Raw genomic sequence first — 19,084 nt, 5'->3', positions numbered from 1 at the left:
GTACTTTCATAACTGTCAGTTGAGAAAAATGCCCTCCTCTTTGTTTGCTGTGATGGATTTCATGGCTTGTTGATGCCTATGACTTCAGATCTACCTTTTCCCCTGGACAGAGTTCACTAAAATTGAGTGATGTTTAGAAAGTGACAAATGGCCTGTCACCTCACGAGCGACAAAAGGCAATAGAAATGCTTTTCGAGTAGCAATAGGGCCTGCCACTGCAAATGAACAGAATAGATTTCTTTTGGCTTTTTTTCAGTCTTTTTCACATTTCTTACTTGGGTTTCACGTTAGGGCCCATGTTTATGTTAACTAATTTTCTATTTAAGTAAAGAGAAAAGAAAAAATAAGCTGAATGGAATCCACCCACTCCAAATTTTCATGTATAGATAAAAATACAACCATGTACTAGAATAATTTCTATTGCTGGAACTCTCAATTGAAAATTACAGCAAAGACGTGCTTTCATTAAGAATCCATTTTAGACCCTCCAGCTGTATATTTTTTTAATCCTAAATATTCCTAATGGAAGTCACCTTTAGTGAAGAAACCTGAATAATTTCTGCATAACAACACATGTATACATTTAGCCATATATGGCTGTCTATCATTGCTTGAATATTCACATACATGCATACTCAGTGAAATATGTAAGCTCATCTACTCTTATATTTGGTAGTGATGTCTTAAAAACCCTTTGATTTACATTATTTCACAGTCCCTACATACAACACTATTTTGTAGACAGAAAAAAATACTTTGCACTCATTTTACAGTTGAAAAAACAGAAATTTAAGGAGTTTAGTTAACTTTCTAATGTCTGTGTCTAGCTAACCACAAAGTCAAAAGAGAAGCCAAATCTGCTTACTCCCAGCCCAGACCTCTCTCTGTTACATAGTGTTTTTCTTTCGAGTGCTATTCTACTAGAAGCTCCAGTTTTGGTGTCCTTAATACATGTTTCGACACTTGATTTTGTATATACACAGGTTTTGGATTTCTTTTCCCTTCCAGGACAAGTTTCTGATCTGAATCCAAAGAATTTAGTTTTGGAGATGAAGTATCAGGTTACTTTTACTAAACTTATGTAGCCTTCTCTAGTCACTTCAAATGTCTGTAAGATGATGAAACTGAAGAATGAAGTTACTATTAATGGGATTTATTCTCCATGTGTTTGTCAAACCCATTCATTTTAACTATTTGGTGAGGCTTTTCAACTTAAGAATCCTAGACTCTCTTAAAACCATATTAGACTCTTAAAGCCAATTAAAACAATTTAAGCCCTTCCTTCAAGTTCTGTTCCTATGATTTCCACTGATGAATCAGAGACTTCATGAGATTTTGCATGTTTGTTATGTTTGTTATTATGTTAAATTAGTTGCAGGTTTTAGGTCACTGAAATTTTATTATATGCTAATAGAAAAGTATCTACTTTGAAAACTTCAGTTTTGAGAAATCTTTTTTTATTTTTTTCATAAGAAATTCAATACCTGGCCCACAGTAGGCAATAAGAACGTTTATTGAAAGACAGCATAGATAATAGGAAATCTTACCATCATTTTCTGGAGTTAAATTTTTGTTCTTATTCTTAGCGTTTAGCCTCTGTGGGATTGGATGCCAAAAACACAGTCTGCATTTGGGACTGGAGGAAAGGAAAACTTCTGGCCTCAGCTACTGGCCACTCTGACCGGGTAAGAAGACCTTGTTGGATCAAACCATGCAGGCTTCATTACTGTGAGGGAACTGTGATGTAACTCTCAAAGTTGTAATAGTTCTTAAAGTAGATTTGCCACATGTGGATTTTCCTTCCATATTCAATTTAAAAACTTACTGTTTAAGAAAATTAATCTATGATTAGTAGCTATGTTGGCATGATCCCTTCTGGTGGTCAGATACTTTAAATTGTTACCACTGTTCCTTGGTAAAATAAATTTTTGATACTGACATTTAGCTTTGTAAAATAAAAATAGAATTGAATTTGAAACTATATGTACCATTTTGATCCATTCATCTAGAAATGGAAATAGTTGTTAGAAAGTAATATTCACAAATATAGTTTACCAATATATATGTTTGAATTTCAAATGAATGTGATGATAACTGTGTGCTTCTGTTATATTTGAGAACCTGAAATTTAACTGTGGTCTCCTTACCATTCATGTTGAAGTCATTGTGATCATAGATGATAATTCTATGTAGCCATAGCTGGAAAGATGGGATAGGAAGCATATACATATACATTAGCTAGTTGGAAATCTATTTCTCTAGTTGTCTGGAATAATTAAAATAATTTCACTACTTTATCATCTTGATTTCCTAATTTTAGAAAATGAATCTGTATGACTGTCTTATGTTGATTCCTAGTTGTTCTGTATTTCTGCAAAATATGCGTGCATGCTAAATCACTTCAGTGTGTCCAACTCTTTGCAACTCTATGGACCATAGCCCACCAGGCTCCTCTGTCCATGGGATTCTCTAGACAAGAATACTGGAGTGGGTTGCCATGCCCTCCTCCAGAGAGATCTTCCCAACCCAGGGGTTGAACCCACATCTCGTACATCTACCTGCATTGGCAAGTGGGTTCTTTACCACTAGGACTGCCTGGGAAGCCCCTGCAAAATATAATTCCATGCAAAGTGAGGTCCTAATTAAATATTAAAAATTCACCGCCTCTTGCCTGGTATGAACACTAAAAGATTTCTTTATATGAATGGAATACTAATCTAGGGAGAATTGTCCTTTTAAGGGCACCCCCAAAATTGTGAGCTTCCCTGATAGCTCAGATGGTAAAGAATCTGCCTGCAATGCAGGAGACCTGGGTTTGATCCCTGGTTTGGAAAGATCCCCTGGAGAGAAAGGAATGGCAACCCACTCCAATATTCTTGCCTGGAAAATCCCATGGGAAGTGGAGCCTGGTGGGCTATAGTCCTTAGGTTGCAAAGAGTTGGACACGACTGAAGCGACTTAGTACACAGAATGCACACATTAAATGGACAGAAGTGGTGACTCAGCTGGTAAAGAATCAGCCTGCAATGCAGGAGAACCAGGTTTGATCCCTGGATTGGGAAGATCCCTTGGAGAAGGAAATGGCAACCCGCTTTAGTATTCTTGCCTGGAGAATCTCATGGACAGAGGAGTCTGGAGGGCTTGAGTCCACAGGGTTGCAAAGAGTCAGACACGACTGAGTGACTAACATACACACGTTAAAAATTCCTTTTGTTCTCAGTTCAGTCCCTTAGTCTTGTCAGACTCTTTGCAACCCCCAGGACTGCAGCATGCCAGGCTTCCTTGTCCATCACCAGGGAAGTTTGAGCTTGCTCAAACTCATGTCCATTGAGTCGGTACTGCCATCCAACTATCTCATCTTCTGTCATCCCCTTCTCCTGCCTTCAATCTTTCCAAGCATCAGGGTCTTTTCTAATGAGTCGGCTCTTTGCATCAGGTGTCTAAAGTACTGGATCTTCAGCTTCAGCATCGGCCCTTCCAGTAAATATTCAGGACTGAGTTCCTTTAGGATTGACTGATTTGATCTCCTTGCAGTCCAAGGGATTCTCAAGAGTCTTCTCAACACCACAGTTCAAAAGCATCAATTCTTTGGTACTCAGCTTTCCTTATGGTCCTACTCTCACATCCATACATGACTACTGGAAAAACCATAGCTTTGACTAGATGGACTTCTGGTGGCCAAGTAATGTCTCTGCTTTTTAATATGCTGTCTAGGTTGGTCATAGCTTTTCTTCCAAGGACCAAGCATATTTTAATTTCATGGTTGCATTTACCACCTGCAGTGATTTTAGAACCCAAGAAAATAAAGTCTTTCACCGTTTCCATTGTTTCCCATGTTTTTTGCCATCAAGTGATGGGGCCAGGTGCCATGATCTTCGTTTTTTGAATGTGGAGTTTTAAGCCAACTTTTTCACTCTCCTCTTTCTTTTTCATTAAGAGACTCTTTAGTTTCTCTTTGCTTTCTGCAATAAGGGTGGTGTCATCTGCATATCTGAGGTTATTGACATTTTTCTCCCTGCAATCTTGATTCCAGCTTGTGCTTCATCCATCCCAACATATCACATGATGTACTCTACATATAAGATAAATAAGCAGGGTGACAATATACAGCCCTGATGTACTACTTTCCCAATTTTGAACCATCTGTTGTTCCATATCTGGTTATAACTGTTTCTTCTTGACCTGCATACAGGTTTCTCAGGAGGCAGGTAAGGTGGTCTGGTTTTCCCGTCTGTTTAAGAATTTTCCATAGTTTGTTGTGATCCACACAGTCAAAGGCTTTAGTGTAGTCAATAAAGCAGAAGTAGATATTTTTCTGGAATTCTCTATCTTTTTTTATGATCCAGTGTATGTTGGCAATTTGATCTCTGGTTCCAGTGCCTTTAATCCAGCTTGAACATCTAGAAGTTCTCGGTTCACGTACTGTTGAAGCCTAGCTTGGAGAATTTTGAGCATTGCTTTGCTAGCATGTGAGATGAATGCAATTGTGCAGTAGTTTGAACATTCTTTGGAATGACCTTTCTTTGGGATTGGAATGAAAACTGACTTTTTCCAGTCCTGTGGCCACTGCTTAGTTTTCCAAATTTGCTGAGATATTGACTGCAGTACTTTAACAGCATCATCCTTAATAGCTCAGCTTGAATTCCATCACCTCCACTAGCTTTGTTCATAGTAATGTTTCCTAAGGCCCTCCAGGATGTCTGGTTCTAGGCGAGTGATCACACCATTGTGTTAATCTGGGTCATGAAAATCTTTTTTGTGTAGTTCTTCTGTGTATTCTTGCCACCTCTTCTTAACATCTTCTGCTTCTGTTAGGTCCATACTATTTTTGTGCTTTATTGTGCCCATCTCTGCATGAAATGTTCCCTTGGTATCCCTAATTTTCTTGAAGAGATCTCTAGTCTTTCCCATTCTACTGTTTTCCTCTATTTCTTTGCATTGGTCATTTAGGAAGGCTGTATTATCTTTTCTTACTATTCTTTGGAAATATGCACTCAGGTGGGTATATCTTTCCTTTTCTCCTTTGCCTTCTTTTCTTTTCTCAACTATTTGTAAGGCCTCCTCAGACAACCATTCTGCCTTTTTGCATTTCTTTTTCTTGGGAATGGTCTTAATCACCACCTCCTGTAGTGTTGCAAACCTCCATCCATAGTTCTTCAGGCTTCTATCAGATCTAGTCCCTTGAATCTATTTGTCACTTCCACTGTATAATCATAAGGGATTTGATTTAGGTCATACCTGCATGGTCTAGTGGTTTTCCCTACTTTCTTCAGTTTAAGTCTGAATTTGGCACTAAGGAATTCATGATCTGAGCCACAGTCAGCTCCCGGTCTTGTTTTTGCTGACTGTATAGAGCGTCTCCATCTTCAGCTGCAAAGAATATAATCAGTCTGACTTCAGTATTGACCATCTGGTGATGTCCATGTGTAGAGTTGTCTCTTGTGTTGTTGGAGGAGGGTGTTTGCTATGACCAATGTGTTCTGTTGGGAAAACTCTTATTAGCCTTTGCCCTGCTTCACTGTGTGCTCCATGGCCAAACTTGCCTGTTACTCCAGATATATCTTAACTTCCTACTTCTGCATTCCTGTTACCTATGATGAAAAGAACATCTCTTTGTGGTGTTAGTCCTAGAAGGTCTTATAGGTCTTAACAGAACCGTTCAACTTCAGCTTCTTTGGCATTAGTCATTGGGGCATAGTCTTGGATTACTGTGATATTGAATGGTTTGTCTTGAAAGCACTCAGAGATCATTTTGAGATTGCACCCAAGTACTGCATTTCAGACTCTTTTGTTGACTGTGAGGCTACTCCATTTCTTCTAAGGGATTCTTGCCCACAGTATTAGATATAATGGTCATCTAAATTAAATTTGCCCATTCTGGTCCATTTTAGTTAATTGATTACTAAAATGTTGGTGTTCACTCTTGGATCTCCTGTTTGACCACTTCCAATTTACCTTGATCCATGGACCTAACATTCCAGGTTCCTATGCAATATTGTTCTTTACAGCATCAGACTTTATTTCCACAACTGGGCGTTGTTTTCACTTTGGCTCAGCATCTTCATTCTTTCTGGAACTATTTCTCTGCTCTTCTCCAGTAGCATATTGGGCACCTACCAACCTGGGGAGTTCATCTTTCAGTGTCATATCTTTTTGCCTTTTCATACTGTTCATGGGGTTCTGAAGGCAAGAATATTGAAGTGGTTTGCCATTCCCTTCTCCAGTGGACCACGTTTTGTCAGAACTCTCCACCATGACCTGTCCATCTTGGGTCTTTTTGTTCTAATTCTGTGAAAAATGCCATTGGTAATTTAATAGAAATTGCATTAAATCTGTAGATTACTGTGGGTAGTATAGTCATTTTAACAATATTGATTATTCTAATATAAGAATGTGCTATACCTTTCCATCTGTATCAACTTTGATTTCTTTCATCAGCATCTTACAGTTTTTTGAGTACATGTCTTTTGCCTCCTTAGTGTTAGTCACTTAGCCATGTCTGACTCTTTGAGACCCCACAGACTGTGGCCCATCAGCCCCTCTGTCCATGGGATTCTACAGGCAAGGATACTGGAGTGGATTGCCATTAGCTAGGTTTATTCCTAAGTATTTTATTCTTTTTGATGGGATGGTAAATAGGATTGTTTCCTTAATTTCTCCTTCTGATCTTTCATTGTTAGTGTATAGGAATGGAAAATATTTCTATGTATTAATTTTGTATCCTGCAACTTTACTGAATTCATTGATGAGATGAAGTGGTTGTAGCATCTTTAGGGTTTTCTATATACAGTATCATGTCATCTGCAAACAGTGGTGGTTTTACTTTTTGTTTTCAATTTGGATTCCTTTTATTTATTTTTCTTCTTTGAGTGCCATGGTGAGGACTTCCAAAACTATGTTGAATAAAACTAGCAAGAGTGGACAGTCTTGTCTTGTTCCTGGTGTTAGAGGAAATGTGTTCAGTTTTAAACCATTGAGAATGATGTTAGCAATGGGTTTGTCATATATGGCCTTTATTATGTTGAAGAAGGTTCCCTCATGTGCTTACTTTCTGGAGAGATTTTATCATAAATGGGTGTTGAATTTTGTCAAAAAATTTTTTTCTTCATCTGTTGAGATGATTGTATAGTTTTTAATCTTCAGTTTGTTAATGTGGTGTATCACACTGATTTGTGGATGCTGAAGAATCCCAGCATACTGGGATAAATCCCACTTGATCATGGTGTGTATGATCCTTTTAATGTATTGTTGGATTGAATTTGCTAGTATTTTGTTGAGGGTTTTTGCATCTGTGTTCTTCAGGGATTTGTTGTTGTTCAGTCACTCAGTCGTGTCTGACTCTTTGTGACCCCATGGATTGCAGCACTCCAGGCTTCCTTGTCCTTCACTATCACCCAGAGTTTGCTCAAACTCATGTCCATTGAGTCTATGATGCCATCCAACCATCTCATCTTCTGTTGCTCCCCTCTTTTGTCTTCAGTCTTTCCCAGCATCAGGGTCTTTTCCAGTGAGTTGGCTCTTCACATCAGGTGGCCAAAGTATTGGAGCTTCAGCTTCAACATCAGTCCTTCCAATGAATATTCAGGGTTGATTTCCTTTAGTATTGATTGGTTTGATCTCTTTGCTGTCCAAGGAACTCTCAAGAGTTTTCTCCAGCACAGTTTGAAAACATCAATTCTTTAGTGCTTGGCCTTCTTTATGGTCCAGTTCTCACATCCATACATGACTACTGGAAAAACCATAGTTTTGACTATATGGACGTTTGTCGGCAAAGTAATGTCTCTGCTTCTTTAATATGCTGTCAAGGTTTGTCATAGCTTTCTTTCCAAGAAGCAAGCGTATTTTCATTTCATGGCTGCACTCATCATCCAGAGTGATTTTTGGAGTCCAAGGAAATTAAATCTGTCACTGCTTCCACTTTTCCCCCTTCCATTTGCCATGAAGTGATGGGACCAAAATGATGCTAAAGCTGAAACTCCAGTACTTTGGCCACCTCTTGCAAGAGTTGACTCATTGGAAAAGACCCTGATGCTGGGAGGGATTGGGGGCAGGAGGAAAAGGGGGTGACAGAGGATGAGGTGGCTGGATGGCATCACCAACTCGATGGACGTGAGTCTGAGTGAACTCCGGGAGTTGGTGATGGACAGGGAGGCCTGGCATGCTGCGATTCGTAGGGTCGCAAAGAGTTGGACATGACTGAGCGACTGAACTGATGGGACCGGATGCCCTGATCTTCATTTTTTGAATGTTGAGTTTTAAGCCAGCTTTTTCATTCTCCTCTTTCACCTTCATCAAGTGTCTGTTTAGTTCCTCTTGGCTTTCTGCCATTAGAGTGGTATCATCTGCATATCTAAAGTTGTTGATATCTCTCCCTACGATCTTGATTCCAGCTTGTGATTCATCCAGCCTAGCATTTCACGTGATGTACTCTGCATACAAGTTAAATAAGCCAGGTGACAATATACAGCCTTGTCATACTCCTTTCCCAATTTTGACCAATGTGTTGTTCCATAACTGATTCTAACTGTTGCTCCTTGACCTGCATACAGGTTTCTCAGGAGACAGTTAAGGTGGTCTGGTAGTCCCATCTCTTTAAGAATTTTCCACAGTTTGTTGTGATCTGCACAGCCAAAGGCTTTAGCGTAGTCAGTGAAGCAAAAGTAGGTGTTTTTCTGGAATTCGTCAGTGATACTGGCCTGTAATTTTCCTTTTGTGTGATATCTTTATCTGGTTTTTGTATCAAAGTGATTCTGGCCTCATAGAATGAGTTTGGGAGTATTTCTTCCTCTGCAGTTTTTTGGAAGAATTTCGGAAGGATAGGTGATAGTTCTTTAAATGTTTTTTAGAATTCACCTGTGAAGTCATGTGTTCCTGGACTTTTGTTTATTGTTGTTTTTTAATCACTAAGTCATGTCCAACTCTTTGTGACTCCATGGACTGCAGCATGCCAGCCTTTCCTGTCCTTCACTATCTCCTGCAATTTGCTCAGACTCATGTCCATTGAGTTGGTAATGCTATCCAACCATCTAATCCTCTGTCTCCCTCTTTGTTTATTGGAAGTTCTTAAATCACAGTTTCAATTTCAGTACTTGTGATTGGTCCGTTCATATTTTTTATTTCTTCCTGGTTCAGTCTTGGAAGGCTTACTTTTCTAAGAATTTGTTCATTTCTTCTAGATTGTCCATTTTATCAGCATATAGTTGCTTATAGTAGTTTTTTGTGTTTCTGTGGTGTCAGTTGTAACTTCTCCTTTTTCATTTCTAATTTTATTGATTTGAGCCTTCTCCCTTTTTTTCTTGATGAGCCTGGCTAGTCTATGGCCATATCATCCTGAACCTGCCTGATCTCGCCTGGTCTTGGAAGCTAAGCAGGGTTGGGACTGGTTTAGTACTTGGATGGGAATCTGGCCAAAGGATTATGAATTTTGTTTATGTTTTCAAAGAAGCAGCTTTTAGTTTCATTGATTTTTTATATTGTTTTCTTTGTATTTCAATTATTTGCTCTGATCTTTATGATAACTTTTCTTATAACTTTGGGTTTGTTTGTGCTTCTTTCTCTATTTGCTTTCACTCTAAGATTAAGTTGTTTGTTTGAAATTTTTCTTGTTTCCTGAGGTAAGAGTGTTGTTGCTATTGTTTAGTCACTAAGTCATATCTGACTCTCTTTTGTGACCCCATGGACTATAGCCTGCCAAGCTTCTCTGTCCATGGGATTTCCCAGGCAGGAATAATGGAGTGAGTTGCTATTTCCTTCTCCAGGGGATCTTCCTGACCCAGGGATCGAACTCCTGTCTTCTGCATCACAGGTGCATTTTTTTTTTTTTTTTTTAACCACTGAGGGCTTCCCAGGTAGCTCAGTGGTAAGACCACATTGCTATACATTTCCTTCTTAGAACTGCTTTGGCTGTGTCTCATAATTTGGGGATTGTTGTATTTTCTTTGGTATTTGTCTCTAGGTATTTTTTTAAATTTCCTCTTTGATTTCTTCAGTGATCTTTTGGTTGTTTGGTAACCATGTTTAACACAAACATTCTACATGTTTATGTTTTTTATAAGTTTTTTCTTGTGATTGATTTATAATTAGTCCATCTGGTCTAATGTGTCATTTAAGAACTGTGTTTCCTTATTGATTTTGTCTGGATAATCTGTATATTGATGTAACTGGGTGTTAAAGTTCTCCACTATTATCATGTTACTGTCAATTTCTCCTTTTATGGCTGTTAGTGTTTGCCTTATATATTGAGGTATTCCTATATTGGGTGCATACATTAATATATTTATAATGTTTATATCTTGTTCTTAGATTGATCCCTTTGTCATTATGCAGTGTCCTTCTTTGTCTCTTGTAACAGTCTTTATTTTTAAGTCTATTTTGTCTGATATGAATATTACTACTCCAGCTTTCTTTTGCTTTCCATTTGTGCAAAATACCTTTCTCCATCCCCTTACTTTCAGTCTGTATGTGTTCCTAGATCTGAAGTGGATCTTTTGTAGACAGCATATATACATATCTTGTTTTTGTATCCATTCAGCCAGTCTATATCTTTTGGTTGGAGCCATCTTTTTAAGTGTTTTGGATTTGTTTTTGTATGTCTTTTTTCTTCCCTACCTCTTTTGTTCTCTTGTGATTTGATGACTATCTTTAGTGTTGTGTTTGGATTGCTTTTTATTTGTGTATCTCTTGTGTATTTTTTATTTTCAGGTCCCATGAGATTTTAATATAGCAGTCTGTGTATATATATACATATAAACACACACACGATTGTTTTAAGTTAGTAGTCTCTCAATTTCAAATGCATTTCCAAATCCTGTATGTGTGTTCTTCTCATCTCATGATTGCTGGTTTGATACCAGATTTGTGTGTAGAAAATTTACTATTTTTACTTTGTGTTTACCTTTACCAGTGAGCTTTCCCATTTATAATCTTCTTGTTTCTACTTGTGGCCTTTTCTTTTTCAACTGAAGAACTTCCTTTAGCACTTGTAGAACTGGTTTGGTAGTGCTGAATTCTGTTAGCCTTTGCTTCTCTGTAAAGCTTTTGATATCTCCTTTGAATCTGAATGAGAGCCTTGCTGGGTAGAATATTCTTAGTTGTAGGTTTTTCCTTTTCCTCTCTTTAAATTAAATTGTGCCACTCCCATCTGCAGTTTCTGCTCAAAAATCAGGTGGTAAACCTCATTGGGATTTCATATGTATGTTGCCTGTTGCTTTTTACTCTTTATTCTTTAAGTTTTGTTAATTTGATTACTATGTGTCTCGATGTGTTCCTCCTTGGGCTTATCCTGTATGGGACTCTCTGAACTCCCTGGACTTGAATGAGTGTTTCTTTCTCCATATTAGGGAAGTTTTTGACTCTTATATCTACAAATATATTCTCAGGTTCTGTCTCTCTTCTTCTGGGACCCCTATAATGTGAATTTGGTGCATTTAATGTTCTCCCAGAAATCTCTGAGACTGTCCTCATTTCTTTTCATTCTTTTTTCTTTATTCTTTTCTGCAGCATTGATTTCCACCAGTCTGTCTTTCGTCTCATTTATTTTTCTGCCTCATTTATTCTATTATTGATTCTTTCTGGGCATTTTTTCATTTCAATTATTGTATTGTTCAGCTCTGTTCTTTAAAGCTGCTGCTGCTGCTGCTGCTAAGTCGTTTCAGTCGTGTCCAACTCTGTGTGACCCCATAGACGGCAGCCCACGAGGCTCCCCCGTCCCTGGGATTCTCCAGGCAAGAACACTAGAGTGGGTTGCCATTTCCTTCTCCAATGGGTGAAAGTGAAAGTGAAGTTGCTCAGTCGTGTCCGACTTTTAGCGACCCCATGGACTGTGGCCTACCAGGCTCCTCCATCCATGGGATTTTCCAGGCAAGAGGGCTGGAGTAAAGCTAGTCTTTATTAAATATTTCTTGTATCCTCATAGCCTGTGCTTCCATTTTTTTTTTTTTTTTCCTGAGATCTTAGATTGTCTTTACTATCATTACTCTGCATACTTTTTCAGGTAGGTTGTCTGTCTCCACTTAACTATTCTTTTGGGGTTTTATCTTATTTCTTCATCTGGAACATATTTCTCTGCCATCTCGTTTTGTGTAACTTTCTGTGTTTGTAGTGTCTGTCTTTCAGGCTGCAGGACTGTAGTTCCTCTTCACTCTGGTGTTTTGCCCCTCATGGATGAGGCTACTCTAGGGGCGTGTGCAGGCTTTCTGGTAGGAGGGACTAGTGCTTGTTCCCTTGTGAGTAGAGCTGGGTCTTGTCTCTCTGATGGGCAGAACATGTCAAGGGGTGTGTTTATAGGCAGCTGCTGGCTCGGGATGGCTTTAGATAGACTGTCTGCTAATAGGTGGGGCTGTCTTCCCACCCTGTTGGTTGTTTGGCCTGAGGCATCCTAGCACTTCCCTGGTGGCACAGATGGTAAAGCGTCTGTCTACAACTCGGGAGACCCGGGTTCCATCCCTGGGTTGGGAAGATCCCCTGGAGAAGGAAATGGCAATCCACTCCAGGACTATTGCCTGGAAAATCCCACGGACAGAGGAGCCTGGTAAGCTACAGTCCACGAGGTCGCAAAGAGTCGGACAAGACTGAGCGACTTCACTTCACTATCCTAGCACTGGAACCTGCAGGCTGTTGGGTGGGGCAGGTCTTGGTGCTAAAATGGCAACCAAATTAGTCACTTCCTAGAGAGCTCATGCCAGTGAATATTCTCTGGGATCTCCACCACCAGTGTCCTTGCCCCCACAGTGAGCAACAGCCAACCCCCCTGCCTCCTGAGGAGACCCTTCCTTGACCTAACCCTAACCCTTAGATCTGCCCAAGCTCCTATGGAGTCACTGCTTTGCCCTGGGCCCCTGTGCACATGAAACCTTGTGTGCATTCTCGAAAAGCGAAGTCTGTCTTTTCCCAGTTCTGTGGAGCTCCTGCACTGAAGCCCCACTGACCTTCAAAGCCAAATGCTCTCAGGGCTCCTTCTCCTGATGTCAGGCTGGGGTGCCTGACAAGGGGTTCAGAACTCATTCCTTTGGCAGAACCTCTGATATATTAGATTGGTCAAAAAATTTACTTGAGTTTTTCCATTAGGTATTACAGAAAACCCAAATGAACTCTTTGGCCAATCCAATAATTATTTTCCAGCTTGTTGGTCTCCCACCCAGCAGGTATGTGATTTGATTATATTGTGAACATGCCCCTTCTACCATCTTGTGGCTTCTTCTCTGTCTTTGGGTGTAGAATTTTGGGGGGTGGGTAACTTGAGTCTTTTTTGTAAATGGTTGTTCAGCAGTTAGTTGTGATTTTGGTGTTTCCATGAGAGGAGGTCAGTTCAAGCCCTTCTCTGCTCATCCTTGTCTCCTGCTCATCCCTTGCATTTTGGATATTACTGTTTCTGCTGTCCTATAATCCCATTGTATATTATAAAGTAGTTGAGTTGGGTTGCATCAATAAATGATTTTGCTATTGTTTTGTTAATGTACTGTACACCTTCCACTTAGGAGTAGACTATAAAAAGTACAGTACTATCTAGTGAAAACTCTTTAAAGACCCAGAATGTTTTAATGATATACCATTTTTGGAGCACTGTTCTTCCAGGCTCCATAATTTGTATCACATAGTTTTGCTCTTTATTACTGTTGTCAGTATGAATTATTATTGGTTGATTAGAGGCAGATGGTTTTTCAAGATTATTTTAGCGGCTAAAGTACTTAATAAGTAGCACTAATTTATATAATCAGTGCTTTGTAGTCTTCAAAATGATCATACATACATTATCTTAATTGACCTCACATAGCACCGAGGTGACTCATTCATTTTTGAGAAGAGGAGGTTAAGTTTAGAGATGCTAAGAATTGCCTGAGCTCAGATAGCTTCAGGCTTCAGTGCTCTTTCTGTGGTTCATAAGTGTTCCTTTCTACCTAACCAAAGCTTCTCCTCCTTTTTCTAATGATTGGAGCAATAGGTCCTTCTTATGTGATAGCAGCCTCTTTCTTTGGTTAGTCTCTGCCTCTGATGATTGGTCCTTCTTTGAGCTTCATAGAATGTGGTCCATGGACCACCTACATCAGTATCTTCTGGGCTGTGTTTTTAAATGCATGTGCTTGACCCACTAAATTTCTACTGAATTAGTGGAATGTGGTGATCCCACTAAGTCCACCCAATTTCCAATCCACTAAATCAGAATCTCTGACATGGACCTGGGGTAATATGCACTTTAAACAATTGCCGTTCTCTTTGTTTTTATTGTAACTCTATCTCAAAAGTGTTTTATTAACATTGTGGAGAGCCAAAAATTTTGATAAATGATCCAAAATCATTGGTTTGTTTACTCTGGTTGGACAAAGTTAAAAATGTGATAGTAGTATGTTCTCAGTGATTATGGTTAATTATTTCTTCTCCATTCAGGCCTAAGGTAAATAGACACAAAATGATAAAATGTGTATTAGCAATTCCTGACTCATCTCCAGAGCCAAATCCTCCATTTGTGTGGGTGACCTTGTGTTCTGAGTGTGAGGGTAGAATCTTGGCAATTGGACAGTATCTTAAAGAAGGCAAAAACACATGAATGTGAAACTTTTTATCTTTTTTAAACAGATTTTTGATATTTCCTGGGATCCGTATCAGCCAAACAGAGTGGTTAGCTGTGGAGTGAAACACATAAAGGTAAAGCAGTTATTTAAGAGAAATTTGGGTGCCTCCTATGAAAATAATTTTAGATGTCTATGTACAATTTGGGATTGAGAAACTACTCAACTTTACATTTTCCCCCTTAAATTTAGAGGCTGCTTACCTGCATCTCTGATCCTGAGGCCTAGTTACTTCGGCTGATGGGCCTCTGTTTCAGAAATGCAGTGTAACAACAATCAAGCAAAGTGCCCAGCTGGTAGCTAAAAAGGAAACTTTATATCAATTACATATTATAAAGAAGACTCAATACTTTTAGAATTGCATGTTTTAAAACAGTTCTGATTTTAAGTTCATGAATTAAGTTTTTATATGAATGTTTATACATATTGCATGTCAAAAATTTTTGATGTGTCGCTATGTTCTCTTAGAAGAAAGGTGCCATGTTATGTTGGATATAGAAAGAGAGGGATACATAGCACAAACCTCCATGAGCCACCGGCTTTTAAATGCCTCTGTTTTCCTGTGGACTACACAGCCTGTAATACTGCTAGTGGCCCAGGACCTGCCTCTGTCTATTTGCTTCTCTATTTTGTTACACAGGTAGCACAATTAACACCATCAACATCCTTTGCTCTGACATAGCAAAAATTTCTCTGGACCCAGGGACATGTCCTGGGATCTTCTGACTATTTTTGTAGATAATAGAAAATAAAGTCCATAAATAAAAGAACATAAAGGTAGGTTACATGCTTGAATAGAGCATATGTTGATCTCTGCTGATATAAAAATCATGCATTTCTGTACGATCGGAGTAGATGTCTGTATTATTCCTCCAACCAGCACCTCCGGTTTCCCTGTTCTTTTGTTTTTCTTTTAGTCTAGTTTTTCATGATCCTTTCCATTATTCCTACCTAATGCTGAAAGAGACACATGATAAAATGCTCAGAAGTAAACATAACAAGAAATATGAAAGATTTAAAGACTGTTATAAAGCTTTACAGGCTTCCCTCGTAGCTCAGTTAGTTGGTAAAGAATCTGCCTGCAATGCAGGAGACTCTGGTTCAATTCCTGGATCGGGAAGATCTGCTGGAGAAGGGATAGGCTACCCACTCCAGTATTCTTGGGCTTCTCTTGTGGCTCAGCTGGTAAAGAATCTGCCTGCAATGAGGGAGAGTAGGGTTTGATCCCTGGGTTGGGAAGATCCCCTGGAGAAGGGAAAGGCTACCCACTCCAGTATTCTGGCCTGGAGAATTCTATGGACTGCAGAGTCCATGGGGTTGCAAAGAGTTGGACATGACTGAGTGACTTGCACTTTCACTTTCACTTGCATAAAACTTTACAGAATGATGTAAAAGAAGACTTCTGCAAATGGGGAGAGAGAACTTTGATTTTGGACATGAAGTATAAAAATTATAAATGCATTATTTATCTCCAAGTTAGTATATATTTAATACAAGTTCAATTAAAATCTTTATAAACTTTATTAGTATCTGATATTTCCCTTTAAGTTATTCTAAGTTAATCTATCTTTAGGCTTTCCAGGTGGCACTAGTGGCAAAGAACCTGCCTGCCAATGCAGGTAGAGGTAAGAGACCCGAGTTTGATCCCTGGATTGGGACGATCCCCTGGAGAAGGGCATAGCAACCCACTCTAGTATTCTTGCCCGGAGAATTCCATGGACAGAGGCGCCTGGTGGGACACAGTCCATAGGGTCACAAAGAGTCGGACATGACGAAAGCGACTTGGCATAAATAAGTTCATCTATGAGAATAGAGAGTGACAATAACCACAACTTTGGGATAAAAAAAGAGTAATGAAAAGTAACATGGGAGGTTCAAGAGGGAGGGGAACGTATGTATACCTATGGCTGATTCATGTTGATGCTTGACGGAAAACAACAAAATTATGTAAAGCAACTATCCTTCAATTAAAAAATAAATTAAAAAAAAGAATATGCACTACTATTTGCTAAAGTCTGCTATGAAGTTTCAAAAATTAAAATGAGACTGTGGTAAAGATAGATAAACACCAACAAAAAAAGGAACTAAACTGAGAAATAGACCTTAATATGAATGACAGTTTAGGGTATAATAACTATCTCTGGCAAATGGTTACTAGAACAGTTTATTATTCTTGTTGTATATCATTACTTCATAGCATATACCTCAATAAACTATTTGTGAATTAAAGAGTTAAATGTTTAAAAAACTATAAAATAACTAGAGGAATGTATAAGTAAATATTCAATTTCTTTCCAGTTGGAAAAAGGTATTTTTAAATACAAAAGTAAATAAACCGTAAAGGTATTTGACAAAAATAACCAAGGAACAATACATAGTAAGAAATGGAAGAGAGTTTTATTCAAGCCAAGCTGAGGACTAGCCCAGGAGTGAGTCTCCACCAAGGAAGAAAGCATTCTGGAGAAACATAGTTTTCCAACACATCCTTATATTTTGTTGAAACAAAGAACATACATACATCAAACATGACAGGTATTTTCCTTCAAGGTTTCAACAGAGATGTGGGCTTCCTAGGTGGCTCAGATGGTAAAGACTCTGCCTGCAACGGAGGAGACTGTTTGATCCCTGGGTGGGGAAGATCCCCTGAAGGAGGGAATGGCTACCCACTCCAGTATTCTTGCCTGGAGAATTCCATGAACAGAGGAGACTGGCAGGCTACAGTCCGTGGGGATGCAAAGAGTCGGACACAGCTGAGCAACTAACACTGTCACTTCACTATTCATAATTTCAGGTTAGTGCACACACAGAGACACCATGACCTTAGCATCTGGGAAGGGAACCTTGTCTTCGAAGGAGTAGTAGCATGGGCGTCGTGGAAGGGATGCATTTGTTCCTACCTTCAAAATAGACATTCTCTACCTCTGGATAATGCATTCCTTAATGGTTAAAGTAGATGTCCAGTGTATGTTTCACAGGCCACAAGTCAAGTTGTTCTAGTTTACATAAAGTTCAGGCCAGATCAGGTATAAGCCAGAATGGCTTCTCCATACCCTTACAGGTGAAAGTTTCTTCTATCAAAGAATAATACAGTAGGTTCAACTATATAAATATTAAAACATTCTGTTTACTTTCCTGCTACCCTCAAGAAACAAACAGGCAGATCACAAGCTAGAAGAGTATAAGCAACAAGTGTAGAATGTTGACTTGTTCTTGAAATGTAAAGACCTCTAGCAAATCTACAGAATAGACAGAGTGTCAAAAATATTTGTTTTTATCGATTGTCTGCTAATAGACACTTGAAAATATTAAATCTCAGCTATAACTAAGGAATAGACACTTTAAAATAGCAGTGTTTTTAATCGAGATGATCTGGTATCGAGAAAGATTTGGGGAATGAACCCTCAAACCTTGCTGATGGAAGCATAAATGAATATGGTCTTTCAGTCTAGAAATTTGGCAATGCCTGTCAATTGCCTTAGAAATGTTGACACCCTTCGAAACAGTTTCATCCCATTTTTACTATGTGTGCTGCCAAAGTAAAGACTGCAAATAATTTTATATCCTGTAATTTAACCCAAGGAAATAATTAGGAGTGTGAACCAAGCACTGGTTCATTACTGAATAACTTATCAATTGCAAATAAAACTAAACAAAAGACTTGAAACCCTCTGCCTCCAGGCAGTTAAATAAAATTTGGTATATCCATATGAAGAAATACTGTGCAATCATTATAAGTCATGTTTTAGAGGACTGCTTAATGTTATTTAGGGACATATTTAAGATCTATGAACAGTCTACCTCTGAGTGGGATAAATTTGTGGCATTGATATTTTACTTTAAAAATATTTTTGTGTGTGTGTAGGAAATAAATTGAAAGGCTCTCCCAAAATGTTAAACAGTTATCTTTGAGTAGTGAATTGATGGTTTTTGAATTTCCCCTGTATTTTAAAATTATTTTACAATAACATACATTTCTTCCAATATAAGGAAAAAGTGATGAAAAAGCAGGGGACAAAAAGATGAGTGTACAGATTCTACTATTCATAGCTATGTCCTTAGGGCTTCATAAATACTTTATAATCCTTGTGCAGAGAGCTGATTTTTGTTGAAGCAAAAAAGTGCCTTTATTTCAGCAAACAACTTTTTGGCCAACTCAATAAAATCCTTTCTCTTTTTGCAGTCCCTAGTGTTTGGCAAACAGGCAAATTACAATTACCTGAAACAAATGCTTGAAAAACAGTAGCAGTTGAGCATCAACTGCTTCATTGGTTTTACAAGAAACGAATCTACCAGGTTTGTTGGATATTATTGCTTTTGTTCCATTCTCTAGTCATAGGCGGAAGGGACTTTAGGGATTACTGAGGGCCAGATGAGCTCCCAGGTACCTGCCAATTCTAACAGAATTTGCATTACAATCTGTGAATGGAGATTGAAGAAGATAAACAGTGTCTTTTCATTTAATGTGAATTTAATGGGGTGTTGCTACACTAATCTATCACATTTTCCAAACAGGTAGTGCT

General features: G+C 38.7%; 1 protein-coding gene across 10 annotated transcripts in view; it reads left to right on the top strand.

Annotated features, from left to right (window-relative positions):
• EML6 (EMAP like 6) overlaps nt 1-19,084 on the top strand; it is a 290,298-nt gene that overhangs the window by 112,776 nt on the left and 158,438 nt on the right. For all 10 annotated transcript variants that reach the window (XR_011255673.1, XR_011255672.1, XR_011255675.1 and 7 more), the window contains 2 exons: nt 1,587-1,685; nt 14,572-14,640. Coding sequence is in view for 7 of the 10 variants with exons in the window: in XM_069583321.1 (XP_069439422.1) it covers nt 1,587-1,685; nt 14,572-14,640 (168 nt within the window). In the remaining 3 variants the exon portion in view is untranslated. The remainder of the gene's footprint in view (nt 1-1,586; nt 1,686-14,571; nt 14,641-19,084) is intronic.

Source organism: Ovis canadensis, chromosome 3 (assembly GCF_042477335.2).
Source record: "Ovis canadensis isolate MfBH-ARS-UI-01 breed Bighorn chromosome 3, ARS-UI_OviCan_v2, whole genome shotgun sequence".
Lineage (NCBI taxonomy): Eukaryota > Metazoa > Chordata > Mammalia > Artiodactyla > Bovidae > Ovis > Ovis canadensis.
The sequence above is the reverse complement of the archived record's forward strand: the minus strand, read 5'-3'. Positions and strand labels throughout refer to the sequence as shown.